This window comes from Trichomonas vaginalis, chromosome I (genome assembly GCF_026262505.1).
Source record: "Trichomonas vaginalis G3 chromosome I, whole genome shotgun sequence".
Lineage (NCBI taxonomy): Eukaryota > Parabasalia > Trichomonadida > Trichomonadidae > Trichomonas > Trichomonas vaginalis.
This window is the reverse complement of record NC_067203.1, coordinates 18122070-18136317: the sequence shown is the minus strand read 5'-3', so window position 1 is coordinate 18136317 and position 14248 is coordinate 18122070. Positions and strand designations below refer to the sequence as shown.

General features: G+C 33.5%; 6 protein-coding genes across 6 annotated transcripts; 1 reads left to right on the top strand and 5 right to left on the bottom strand.

Moving 5' to 3' along the window:
- Nucleotides 1-76: 76 nt before the first annotated feature.
- On the bottom strand, nucleotides 77-1103 carry TVAGG3_1005980 (uncharacterized protein; the record flags this gene model as incomplete). The annotated part of the gene is made up of 1 exon (XM_001322486.1): nucleotides 165-1031. One exon carries the CDS (start codon nucleotides 1029-1031, stop codon nucleotides 165-167), a length of 867 nt encoding a protein of 288 aa, XP_001322521.1.
- A 493-nt stretch (nucleotides 1104-1596) lies between these two features.
- On the bottom strand, nucleotides 1597-2794 carry TVAGG3_1005970 (Ankyrin repeat family; the record flags this gene model as incomplete). Its single annotated transcript, XM_001322485.1, has 1 exon — nucleotides 1690-2778. One exon carries the CDS (start codon nucleotides 2776-2778, stop codon nucleotides 1690-1692), a length of 1089 nt encoding a protein of 362 aa, XP_001322520.1.
- Nucleotides 2795-2871: 77 nt separating this feature from the next.
- On the bottom strand, nucleotides 2872-5253 carry TVAGG3_1005960 (the record flags this gene model as incomplete). Its single annotated transcript, XM_001322484.1, has 1 exon — nucleotides 2926-5253. One exon carries the CDS (start codon nucleotides 5251-5253, stop codon nucleotides 2926-2928), a length of 2328 nt encoding a protein of 775 aa, XP_001322519.1.
- Nucleotides 5254-5729: 476 nt separating this feature from the next.
- TVAGG3_1005950 (DPP6 N-terminal domain-like family) lies at nucleotides 5730-8076 on the top strand (the record flags this gene model as incomplete). The annotated part of the gene is made up of 1 exon (XM_001322483.1): nucleotides 5731-8061. The coding sequence occupies one exon, from the start codon at nucleotides 5731-5733 to the stop codon at nucleotides 8059-8061; it is 2331 nt and encodes a 776-aa protein (XP_001322518.1).
- A 314-nt stretch (nucleotides 8077-8390) lies between these two features.
- TVAGG3_1005940 (antigen BSP-related family) lies at nucleotides 8391-10922 on the bottom strand (the record flags this gene model as incomplete). Its single annotated transcript, XM_001307743.2, has 1 exon — nucleotides 8412-10670. The coding sequence occupies one exon, from the start codon at nucleotides 10668-10670 to the stop codon at nucleotides 8412-8414; it is 2259 nt and encodes a 752-aa protein (XP_001307744.2).
- A 674-nt stretch (nucleotides 10923-11596) lies between these two features.
- On the bottom strand, nucleotides 11597-12358 carry TVAGG3_1005930 (uncharacterized protein; the record flags this gene model as incomplete). Its single annotated transcript, XM_001322481.2, has 1 exon — nucleotides 11597-12358. One exon carries the CDS (start codon nucleotides 12356-12358, stop codon nucleotides 11597-11599), a length of 762 nt encoding a protein of 253 aa, XP_001322516.2.
- Nucleotides 12359-14248: the final 1890 nt, after the last annotated feature.

Genomic DNA, 14248 nt, shown 5'->3' with positions numbered 1-14248 from the left:
AAAATCGAGGCAATGCCAAAAAGTAGTAAGTTCACCTTTAAGTGGAAGAAAATTATTAATGAAAAATGCAAAATATATAACTAAATATTTACATATAATTATTCAACCGGATCAGTACATTGTTCTAAGATGTACCGAACAGGATTGAACAACAACTATACTATTTAATGAACAACAGATATATTCTTTGAATTTAATTTCGGATAAGACAAGTAGAATGCAGCTGTTGGAGAGCCAGCATTGCTATTGTATTTAAGGAAGGCTTCCTCATCGATTCCTGACTTTCTGATTGCTTCTACATCTGTTATGTCTCTAAATGGAAGACCATTAACAAGTTGGAAAGCAAGTTCAACAATTTCTTTGGCAGAAATTAAATCAGTTTTATGGGTTAAGTAACCGTCGAAGATCCAGACACATGCTGGAAGGTTGAGCTGTCTGGCAAGCTCTAGGATGGTCTTGTAGGCTGATGTATCCTTTTCAAGAGTTAATTTCTTAAGAGCTGTTGAAAATGTGTTTCCGGCATGGTGCTTACGATGCCAGCTGACAGCAGATGAAACAATTAAGTGGCTCATGTAACGAGCGGCCTCATCGTAGTTGCCTTGTTCGTATAATTTTCTGGAATAAACCATTGTTGCAAAAATGGAGCCAGCTTCTGTAGCAATTCTAATATTCTCGAAATTGTCGCCTTCTTCTGGTAAGAAAGCGAGTAATTCAAGGCATGTCCAAAAATGATCTTTAGCACCTGAACGAATGAGCTCTAAACCGGCGGTTTTGTTAACTGTAACGTTTTTCCCGCCGAAGTACAATAGATAGCCTCCGAAACATTTGGCTGGGACGAAATCTTTTTGAATGAAGCTCTCGACTACTGTAAATATATTTCCTTTAAGTGTTTCGTTACGATATTTTGCTAAAACATCGTTAAAATCATTCGTGATTTCAATTGAATTGTTATCATAACCGCAAGTCCATGAATTGCAGAATACTCGAAGAGTGGTATCATCAGTCCTGTTGGTGATATACCACGGGGTCATGTGGTATACAAATTTCTTCACGCATAAGCTAAAAAGAAATAACATTAGTGAAATATTGGCATATCTGACATTCTGTCAAATTTGACAAATAAGATTTCATAGCAAAATAGATGAATATATGAGCTGTTTTAATATTTTGATAAATGAAAATTTCTTATCTATCGTCAAGAAATCTAAAATTTAGTGGTTTTGGAGAATAGAAAGGTTATTCTTTATATTCATAAGGCTAACATTAGTAGTACAAACACCATAGATGATTGCTATGAGGTTTAAATGAAAATTTAAAGCATAATTTCAGGTGAAATAACTTTATCTAAAGATTAAGGCATAATTTCTACAGACAAACAATTTGCACATTATGAAACTAATCAAAAACAAGCTATTTATTTGCTAAATAGCCATTCTGATTCATTAATAATCCAAGATTTCTCTGATTAAAAAATTACCAATTAAGCAATAAACTACATGGAGTTTATTGAAAGCATAAAGATAACATGAAGTATTATGATATAAAGTTTGTGAATTTTATAAGAAATGAAATAATATAAAATTTTAACATTATATAAGACAAATGAGCAGTGTAATACATTACTATTACATCATAGCTTTCAAGCAATATCTCAATCATCTAAGTTTATACGGTGATGATTTAGATATTTTATTTATTCTTTTTTAGAGAGCAAATTGTTTCAATTGAGGCAATACTTTTAGTTCTTATGCAAAGTTCTAGAGCTCCCATAACTTCTGGCTGTGAAAATTCCTTAGTCTTCAAAAGAAATTCAAGTATTTCAGTTCTTCTATTTAAAGCAGCAGTAACCAAAGCATTTGAGAAACTCAATCCCTTTGCATCACATACTTTAACAACTTCCATGCTTCCTCCTTGAACAGCGAAGTCAGGAATCGAATCATCTAATTCATTTAATTTTTCTAAGTATTCAAAACATTTTGTAGAACCATGAAAAGCTGCAAACTGAAGAGGAGATAGAATTTCAGTGTTTGGATTGAGAAAACTCTGCTTTAGTCTGATTTCTGGGTTAAATTCTGATTCTGAAAAGAGTTTCTGGAGTTCATCGATGTTATCCGTATATATAGTAAATTCTACTGAGTCTTCTGGGTAAATACTATTTGTAATTTGTTTTGATAATTTATAATCGTTTTCTCTTAGACTCATTATGAATTCTCTGTATTTGTTTATATCTACTTCTAAGTATTGATTGAACTGTAGAGCAGATGCGCTGTAAACTTCGAGTTTTCCCAATATTGAATTGACTAAATTTGAATCATGCTTGTCAATATCAGAAACGAATATAGAAAATAATATAAGTGCTCTTATTGTTTGATCCATTGGGAATATATTTAAATATTCGCAAATTTCATCAATTTTATAAATTTCTGCTTCAAAACAGCTGTGTAAGAGACGTACTTTCATTTCAAATGAGTATATACTTTGAGTTGACATAATGGTATCGACTAAATAGTTTTTGAAATTGGCGAATTTATCTGTTTTTCTTGTTGTTGTGATTTCTTTCACTAATTTTGTTAAATTATGAATTGACTTTGGTCTAATTTCAGCTGCAAGAGCAGTTTCATAGGCTAAAAATTGAAGATTTTCTTCTAATTTATTGTCGCAGTAAAAAGAAATAAAAGATGTAATAATTTGATCAATGAAACTACTTTCATTTTCATTATTAATACCATCAATCCAATCTTGAAACTGTCTTCCAATTTGAAGTTCAATGGAAAGCATCTCGCGATTTCAAAAAATGAAGTTAGCAGAGTTAATAATGAATATCCCATTAATAAAAATGATCATATTAACATTTACCAATAGTATCTTTATAAAAACACAAAAAAATATTGTTTATTATAATAACAAAATAAAAACATATTAACTTCAATGAAGATCCTTGACAATCTGAACAAAAGAATATTGCTGATCAGTTTGCTGCAATAACTCGGTGTTGTCAATATCAGGAACATATCTTAATGGGAAATCCCAACTAACTTTAGGCTTGTTTATTACAAGTTGTTGTTGTCGTTTAGGACTTCTTGGCTTCTCATATTTCGGAGGTTCTTTTTCACTACTTTCATTAGTATTTAGCGGGAATTCTTGAAGACTTCCATTTCTCAAACCTCTTGACTTTACTCTTCCGCCAGATTTCCTTGGTTTGTCATTAACAAGAGAAATTTCTCTTGAAACAACAATAGATGGAAGAGAGACTTCATCAACCAAAAGAGTCGACTTCCTTTCATCATCAGAATGCTCATTATCTGAAGAAGATTCATTTTCATCTTCTCTTCTGATCATTTCGACAGCTGATCTTGAAAGATATGGTGGGAAGAAGTCATTAGCAACGAAATAATATGAAGAAACAATTGGATCATCTGGCCATTCTGATTTTCTTGGTGGACAACCTAAATCATGAATTAATTGTCTTAATTCAGTGATTTTTGGATCACCATTCATTCTTGAAATGTCATTGAATGGGATACTGAAACTTATTGGTCTTCCTAAGTCTTTGAGTGGTTGTATTGCATTGATATACTTTTCACATGATGTAACATTTGTGTTGTCAATAGCAATGCCTTCCAATTTCGGGCATCTGGAAACAGCAGTGAGTAAAGTGTTTAATTGTCTGTCTTCTACTTTGTTGTATGTATAATCTAGGAAGAGGAAGTTGGGAGCTGTCTGGAGACTGTTACATAATGGAAGAACATCAGTGATTTGCTTGTTTTTGTTTCCACGAATTAAAATATTCTCAATTTCTTCATTTGATTTAACAAAATCAACCAAATCTTGGTAATTGCTGTCATCAATGCATCCATTCATTGATATATATCTGACATTACCTGAGTTCTTCAAGAACATGAACAATTCAGGAGAAACAGGGTTTTCATCCCACCTGAAATTCTGCAAATTCGTTGCTTCTCTGTTTTGAATAAATTTGTTAAATCTAGGCCAATCATTTTGCTCGAGTTTAGCGTTTGAGAACGAGCAAACGAATCTCTTGAGGCTTATTGAAGAAGCATGGTTAGTTACTGTTCCAAAGAATGAAATTAAATCATCAATTTTCCATTTGATATTGTCTGCACTTAAATTTGAAAGTTTTGGAGGAAATTGGATTTTCTTACCATTTATCTGTGTTCCAAAGTTCATAGATACATTAAGACCTCTTAAATTAGGGAGATCTGCCTGAGAAATGGCTTCAAAGATGTCTCCAAGAGATTTTCCGCAATTACACAGAGATAATGCGTAAAGATTCTTGAGTTTAGGCAAAATAAATGATACATTGAAGAAAGCGTTATTTTCTAGTGACAAATAACGCAAACTTGGAAGATCACTGTTTTCTTGGAAATGATCAAAAGTATCTTTCGTCAAACAATGATCAAAGATAAGGGAAGTAAGGCTCTTGACACGAGCAACATGCATGATAACATCAACTTCATCGTTTGTAAAGCCAATGCCTGTAAAAGATAATGCAACTAAATTACACTTCTTTGCTTTTTTCAGAGCAGCGAGAAAGTTCTTGAAACCTTCACCAGTATGGATGCCAATGAAACAAAGCTTGTCAGCAATTTGGAAATCGTAATATTTTGCAATAATATCGAAAACATCGAATTCTTTGATTTTTCTGAAAGTAATAGTTTTGAATGTATATTCTAATTTGAGTGCGGTTAATACTGCTTGGTAAGCCTCTTGTGATGGTGGTAAATCTGATAAATCTAATGTTTTTGAACTTGTAATTACATCTTTAATGATATAATTATAATCATTTAATGATGAATTTGGTATAAGAGTGTGAATGAAATATGATAAACGCCACACCATTGAAACTCCTGAGTGCGGAGGTAATGATGAAGGAACATTTGGTATTTTAATTGCTTTAAACTCTTCCTCGCTAAGTATTCTATGAATGTGATATACGATTAGCTCTTCAGCACGCTTGGCTTCTGGTGATTCGAATTTGAATTGTGTGTCATTAGAAAATAATAGTAAAACAGTATCAGCTTCAACTTGAATTTCTGTAAGTAAATACCATGGATAATTGTGTTTTTCTTTAACTCCTTTTGTAAGGACATATAAAAAGTTTTCACAAAATATCATAATACGTGGAGCTTTACCACCACGCTTATGATGTTTAGTAACAAGATTTGCGTATATTTTTATCATATTTTTGCTTTTTACAAACTGATCAACCTTCTGGGTTGTTTTCGCATCCATTTTTGATAAAAAATCTGTTATCTCGTTTTTATTTCAAAATCAATCGGAAACAAAAAATTGCATACCACAAGCAATATAAAAATAAAAGTTTTAACTTCCGTTTATAAATTTTTATGCGGAGTGATTTTATTTTGTTTTCCAAAAATCAGTAAATTCATTTGATTTTGCAATGAAATGACTATATAGAAGTTCGGATTAACCTACTCATGCTTATTGTTATATAATTCTGTAGATATTTCATTCATTAAAAAAATTCAGCCCGAATTTCAAAGTTATTAAGCAAATAGAATAGCAATTTATAGTTGAAATGAAATCTATCTTAAATCTGCAAAAAAATTCCTCAATTTCAAATCCAATTCAATGAAAACGAGAACAACGATAACATTAACGAGAAGAATTAATAGATAATTGTTTTTAAATCTATTTACACTAAAACATCCATTAACAATAATTTGAGTGAGCAAAAAAATTTTCGGAATGGATCAAGGTGAAATCCCTTCTCCCATTCAGAAAATGTTTGACCAACCACTAAAGCAATGTCCACAGAGTGTATCTATTTCCAAAAATAATGAAATTTTCATTCTAAACACTCAAGAAAATTCGATTGATATTTATGACATAGAATCTTTCAACCATTTATATCACTTGGTATGGTCATCGCATACAATATTAAATGTATTCTATCTCGACAAGCATGATTGCATCATTTTTGAAGATCGTAATGTAAATCAACCAAAAACTTATTACAATATCTTTTTTAACTGGAGAGTCCCTATCGAGAAGAACTCTTCTACACCAATTACAATTAATTTACCAGAAAAAATTTTATATCCAACGTCTTGGCAATTCACACAGCTTTCTAACGAACCACAAATACTATGCATAGCATCAATCAGTGCAGATTCTAACCCATCTGCACAAGTAGACGCAAATTCAATAATAATTGTCACAGAAAAAACGTGTATTATATGGGATATTGAGGATAGACCGAAACTAAGATGCGTAATAATTTTACCGCTACCTGTTTATTGTCCAATTTTCTCATTTTACAATGATATGTTGGCAATTGTCTGCGCAGATTATCTTTTCATTCTTAAGATCATCAAAGGCACACCACAACATTATACAAAGCAGTTTACACCAGGAGCCTTATGCTATGACACAAAAGATTCTTTGAATATCGATTTTGGCCTTGTCGAAGCACAAGTTTCAAACTTCTTGTTTATTACAAGATACTTAATGGATCATCCAGTTTCTATTGACATAGTTTTTAGACTCAGAGCTCCAAGTTTGGCGAAAGATCTCAGATTTCTTTCTTCATCAAGTTTGGTATTCCTAACTGAACAAGCTTCACTTCTATGCTCCATTCGCCATAGAGATTCAGATTCAGATAATTTTGATCCTTCAAATCTGACAGATAAATTTTTAGCTACTTCCTCTGCATTCAACAGCGATTACTTGGTCCTTTCTGATTCCCAGACCATCCAAGTTCTTCCAAATCCTGTAAAATCAAAACTGGACATAAGTATTTTTACTTTTCCCGTTTTAACTTCAGAAACGTTCAGCAAAATACAGTTTATTAACATGAACCAAGATTTCCTTATAGTTATAAACACAGAACGTAAGGTTACAACTCTTCATTGTTATAATTTAACAAAAGGTGACGTAATTTCAGAAGAAGCATTGAAATCAAATGACATACAAACGAAAATACTCGGATTGTGTCTTCTTTCCCATAAAAATGTGAATTATTCCGATAATTGTTACACAATTGGCTCAAATTTACTTGAAAACGGGAACCAGAGTAGAGCATTTGATTTCTTTATATCAGCTTTGAACGCCAAATCACCAATCTATGGACAAAAACGAAAATCAATTATTGAAAAAATTATTTCACTTCCGCGCAGGAAATCAACCTTATTTATACAACAAGCACATTTTAATCAAAACGACATCAACGACGATCTTCTCAAACTAATCAAAAATCTCCCAATAGATACTTGTATCAGGAAACTCTTAAGAGCAAGACAATACAACCAAGTACTAGATGAAACAGAACCACATCCTTTAACATTGTTATACAAAGCTGTCTCAGAAACTTCAAATGGAAACCATGAAATTGCAAAAGAAATACTATCCAAACTTCCTTTGTCAGTTTATGAAAACCTTGATAACGACATTCTCCATGAGATATCTGTCAACCTCAGTCCCATCTCTCTTATCAAAATCGGCCGGCCAGAATTACCAAATTTCGTTTGGCCTTATAATGAAAGAGCACTTTGCTACAGTTATATCAATGGAGATGTCAAGAATGTTGTTTCTTTAGCTTCAGAGATGGATGATGCAAAAATGCATCTTGATGAGTGGCCGGAAAAATTAATGGATATACCATGGTTTTCAGGAACAGAATCAGGGAAAGTCTGTGTGTCTGCTATAGTCAAATACGGACCATGCAGTGAGAGGAATGGGAAATACTCATATCTACTGGATGCAGTTGAATACGCACTTAAAAATGACTTCAGAAAAGCACTGTCTTTCGCTGGAGATAAAGTGAACAAAATTTTGTTTTTGAAGTTCTTCGCGAAGACTGCTTCTGCATGGACAACTGTCTTGGAACAGTTCGAAGATGATAAAGAGATATCAGAACTGGCGAAATTCTCAATAATTCAGTTTTCTCCTTCACAAGATTTCCTCAATTTGATGAAAAACCCTCCGCCAATTGAAGATATCGATGAAACTCTAAATGTTCTAGAAGAAACTGACCAGAAGCTGCTCCTCCTTATTTCGCCTCGCGGAATAATTGTTTGAAAATAAAAAATTTATATCTATCTAATTTCATTGAGCATTTTTTATTTTATTTTTTTCGGAATATATCATTGAAAAATATAAAGATGGAAAAACGGCTCTTCATATTGCAGCATTTCATAATAATAAGTAATCTTCGAATTTCTGATTTCGTTTGATATAAATATCATTGAAAAATATAAAGATGGAAAAACGGCTCTTCATATTGCAGCATTTCATAATAATAAGTAATCTTCGAATTTCTGATTTCGTTTGATATAAATATCATTGAAAAATATAAAGATGGAAAAACGGCTCTTCATATTGTAGCATATGCAAAAAATATACAAGATTTTAATTATATATTAAGAAGTTTACAATTCAATAGTTAAAAATGGATATAAGTATGAGAATGGAATTCCAATATTTTTAATTGCTCTGCATGAATTAGCAAAAGCACAATCTTCCGAAAATGCAATCTTAGGAATATTTCCAATATTAATAATTTTTTCCTGCACATCTTGCGGCGCTGAAAATGATCCACACCTGCGAAGAAGAGGACATCCGTCAAATGCATTTGTACCAATTTGAGAGATACTAGATGATGAGAAGAAAACAAAATTCAAATTCTTGCAATCTTTAAAAGCTTGATAGTCAATAGTGTTAATATTATTTCCATTGAAGAATACTCTTAAGAGAGTTGGACTTCCCATGAAAGCACAACTTCCAATAGTCTCCATTTCTAATGGAACAATGAAATTTTTAACACCGCTGTATGGAAGAAAGAGAATAAGTTTTGTTTGTGCGTGATTTGTCAATGCGCCATTTTCAAATCGATATCTTTGATCATTTTGAGGAAGCTTAACAGATTTTAAATTATAACAACCATAGAAGCATCCACCATCAACCTTTGAAAGTGTGCAGTCATCACACATTATCAATGTTCTCAGTTCTTCGCATGATTGAAATGCAAAACCTTGAATAGTAGCTAATGAACTTGGAATTATGAAATCCGTCAATGATATGCACCCATCAAAAGCATATGTTCCAATATCTGTGACACCATTGTTGAGTGTAAGCGTTATCAATGATGTACATGATTGGCATAACATACTAGGAATATTACAAGATATAGTTAAATCTGTGATTTTAGAATTGGCAAATGATCTGATACCAACTGATTCTATTGAACTTGGTAAGTTCGCAGTTGTCAATCCACTTTCGGAGAATGCATAAGTTCCAATAGATGTTAGTGAATTTAAGTTAGATAATTCAATATCTCCAAGTTTTTTGCAGTTTGCAAATGCATATTCTCCTATTGAAGTAATAGAAGTTGGGAGAGTAATTGATGAAAGCATATTGCAATTTATGAAGCAAGATCTAGGGATTGATGTAATTTTTGTTCCTTGGAATGTAACACGTGATAGCTGCGAGCAACTATCAAAAGCATTATTTGAGATTGTTTTCAAACCTGGTGGGAAAACAATTGAATGTATGGTTGATTCTTTGAAAACAATTTCACCAATAGTAATATCCAAATCCACATTGGAACTTTTGAAAGTAACATCCTTTATTTTCTTTTCTGCAAAAGTTCCTCGAGCAATAAAATTACACTCAGATAAAATAGAAATATCTGTATTTTCTTCTGATCCCACATAAATTAATAAAGTTCTATTGTCATCCATATACATCATATTATTGTCAACAACATATTTGGGACTTAATGAATGAAGTGTTAAATTAGGAATTTCTGTAAAAACGCCATCACCTATTGTTTCCAAATTTTTTGGGAGAGTTATTTCTGTTAATGAAATGCATCCAATAAAGGCAGCGTCTCTTAAATTCTTCAAACTAGATGGTAAAACAATGTTTTTAAGTTTTTTACAATAATAGAATGCACTACTTTTGATCTCTGTGATATTTTCTGTTAATTTTACTGTCACTAAATTTCGACATCCTTGAAACATAAAAGATGAAATATTTTTTATTTGAGAAGGAAATTCGAAATCGACAATTTGGCATTCTCCAAGACAAAAACTATCAATAAAGGTTACACTCGATGAGAAAATGATTTTATTGAATTTCGATCCTCTAAATGCAGAATTACCGATTGAAGTAATATAAGAAGGAACTTGAAATGTTCCTGTTAATCTTGAACTCACATAAACTAAATTTGTAAATCCAGATCCAGAAAGCAGCATTTGGCCATCAACTTTATAGTTTGTATTCCTTTCATCAACTGAAATACCAATAATAGGACAACCTTGGAAACATGAACCATCTTTCAGTATGCATTTTGATGGAATATGGAAGTATTCTAGATTTGTGAATGCAAAAACATCTACACCCATATTCTGTAGTTGAGATTCTTGGCCAATTGTAACTTCTTTTATTCCAGAATATCCAAAAACTCTTCCATACGTCTGGTCAGAACCAGCTATTTCTGTCAAAGTATCAGGAAATTCAATTTTTGTTAAAGCACGATCAATATAAAAACATCCATACGAAATTTTCTTTAACTTTGGAGGCAATTTTACATTGCTCAATCTCCAGCATCCACTGAAACAGCCATCACTGAGGACTAGGAGTTTTGTACATTGACTCATGTCCGCACTTATTAATGCGGAATTCATAAAGCAACAATCGCATATTGATGATAGTTGGCTTCCTGGAGCAAATGATATTGAGGATAAAGCTCCTCGACAGAAGAAGAAGGGACTTGCATCTTGAGTTGTCCCTCCTTTGATTGTTGTACATTCGGCAATAACAGTGCAATCACCAGAAAATCCCTTGAGAACAGAAAGAAGGACTGTTTTATCATCTGAATACTGTACACCATTTAATTCATTACTTTGCAGTTACTAGGGAGTTATTATTAAATACATTTTTATCATGGTTGAATTTGACACATATCTGAAAGTTTGAGAGAACTCATTGAATTGTGTAAATTAACAATGATAAAAAAACAATCACCCTTGAAATTGAAGCGACACAATTACATTCATGTAGTATGCAAGGAGGTTAATTGTTTTGAAGTATGGAATGAGAATGAAAACAGTAATATTATTACATTTAAAGACAAATGAATTTCTGATGGAAAGAATGAAGAAACTATATGAAAAGCAGACTTTTTTTTCGTACACCCTCTCAATTTTTTTCCAGTTTTCGTACTCATATGGTATCATTAGTTTATAATAATCATAGAGCTTTCGCTATACTGCAGCATTAAAGTATAGCTGTATTGTGATTATCTCCTTGAATTTGAGAGGATTCTAAGTTTAATGTCAAGATAATCTCAATTGAATTTAGCATGGAAGCAATATATTTACTATTGTAAGATTGCTTATGATAGAGCTATGCTTGTTTTACCAAAATTTACGAAATCTAATCAAAATACCGTATCACAGGAAGTTGAATAATAATAACTTTTAAAAATTGTGTTTTTATATGGTTACAATTGGTAGTCTTTATAATAATGATTGGAAGCTCTATGTTTGCTCAGAAATATGAAATATAATCAAGATTGAAGTTTGAATATAAGTAAATGTGTGTAAATAAGTTAATAAAAGCATTTGCTGCATACTATATCTCTATGTTTCTGCAAGTACGTACTCAGATCGGGAGAATCTCTCACTTTTGTTCCGCAATGTGACATTGGGAACAAAGTTTCCGATCTGAGTACATATTTGCAGGGTCTTGCAATGGCATCCTGCAAGTACGTACTCAGATCGGGAGAATCTCTCACTTTTGTTCCGCAATGTGACATTGGGAACAAAGTTTCCGATCTGAGTACATATTTGCAGGGTCTTGCAATGGCATCCTGCAAGTACGTACTCAGATCGGGAGAATCTCTCACTTTTGTTCCGCAATGTGACATTGGGAACAAAGTTTCCGATCTGAGTACATATTTGCAGGGTCTTGCAATGGCATCCTGCAAGTACGTACTCAGATCGGGAGAATCTCTCACTTTTGTTCCGCAATGTGACATTGGGAACAAAGTTTCCGATCTGAGTACATATTTGCAGGGTCTTGCAATGGCATCCTGCAAGTACGTACTCAGATCGGGAGAATCTCTCACTTTTGTTCCGCAATGTGACATTGGGAACAAAGTTTCCGATCTGAGTACATATTTGCAGGGTCTTGCAATGGCATCCTGCAAGTACGTACTCAGATCGGGAGAATCTCTCACTTTTGTTCCGCAATGTGACATTGGGAACAAAGTTTCCGATCTGAGTACATATTTGCAGGGTCTTGCAATGGCATCCTGCAAGTACGTACTCAGATCGGGAGAATCTCTCACTTTTGTTCCGCAATGTGACATTAGACATTTGATTCCCGAAAGGAGTTTACATTTGCAATATACTGTCATATTATATTGCAATTATAAACTCCTTTCGAAGAAAGCTAATTTTTTTCATATCTCAATGTTGCATTAGAAATTAGATTATAGAAAGGAGGTTACGAGTACAATGTTATACCATATAATATTGCAATCGTAAACTCCTTTCTAAAGTATCTTCTTTACAATATAATTTAATTTTCTCATTCTTCTTTAAACTAGTAAATTTTATTCACAATTTAATCTAAATCATAAATATTCATGTTTTGTAGAAACGTTTTTTAACTCAAATCGTTTTTTCTTATCAAATTTTATATTTTTTCTTTTTATTTTCAGTTTTTTGAATTTTTTTTGAATTTTTTTTATTCAATTTCAATGTAATTTAATTCTTTTTCATATGTATTATAATTTTATTCATCTTTAAATTTTTAATTTTTGAATTCATACGATAATTATTCATTCAATTTTTAAATGAATGTTTTGATGGGACGAGCTTACTGATAATAGACTCATCCCATCAAAACATTCCCTTGAAAACTCTGGCCTTCATCGAGGCCAGAGCTCACAATTGATCTCCTCAGAGCCAAGTTCCTCGACGGTCGTCCTCATTAGGTTCGATCCGAGAGGAACTTGGCTCTGAATGAAATTCACAAGCTCTGGTCTCAGGAAATGCCAGAGCTTCGCAAACAATCCTTGGGGCTGGTTCCCTCAAAGACCGCCCTGATTCGGGGCGGCCGGAGAGGAATCCAGTCCCAAGAGAGCGCCCATACGAAGCTCTGGCCTTTTCTGAGGCCAGATCCTGCAAATACAATCCTCAGGGCAGAATTTGAGGGAGATCGTCAATGATGTTGACGATCTCCCTCAAATTCTGCCCTGAAAGAAAGAAATACACAGATTCTGGCCTCAGAAAAGGCCAGAGCTTCGCTTACAGTCCCCAGGGCCGGCTTTCCCAAATGCCGCTCTGACCCCGGGCGGCAGGTGAGGAATCTGGCCATGGGATACTTACCAAACGAAGCTCTGGCCACAGTAAAGGCCAGAGCCTGCAAGATCAATCCTCAGGGCCGATTTTGAGGGAGATCGTCTACATTATTGGCGATCTCCTCTCATATCGGTCCTGAAGGACTTCAAAATACAGGTCCTGGCCTCAGCAGAGACCAGGGCTTCGCTTAAAATCCTCAGAGCCGAGTTCCCTGAGATTGTCCAAATTACGGACACTTCTCAGCGGAACTCGGCTCTGAGAAGCAACAAATCCTAAGTTCTGGCCTCAGCAAAGGTTCAGGGCCTCGCTTACAGTCCTCAGGGCCGGATTTCCCAAATGCCGTCCTGATCTAGGGCGACAGGAGAGGAATCCGACCCTGGGAAACAGCAACCCGAATTTCTGACCTCAACATGTGTCAGAGCCTGCAATACTAATCCTCAGGGCCGAGTTTGAGGGAGATCGCCAACATCATTGACGAGATCCTCTTATCTCGGCCCTGAAAGACATACAGATACAGGCTCTGACCCTTGTTGAGGTCAGGGCATCTCTATAAAGGGCAGTTTTTCTATGTTCTTTCATTTTCTGAAAGATCATAGTGAAAAGGCTCTCTGATGCTTTATTGTTTCAAAATAGTACATGCTTGAGATTATAATTTTGCAGCAAATTTATTGATTGCATGCAAATATTTGATCTCAATAATTCAAACATGCAAATTTAGGGCTTACCCGTTACAAATAAAATATTTGCTTAACGGAACCCTTTTATAATGAATAAACACTCTTTTTTATATAATAAAATATTTATTTCATCATCAATGATAATTGAGTAAATTTATAACAATAAATGCATTTACAATAACAAGTACATATCATTATCATATATGCTTATCTTCA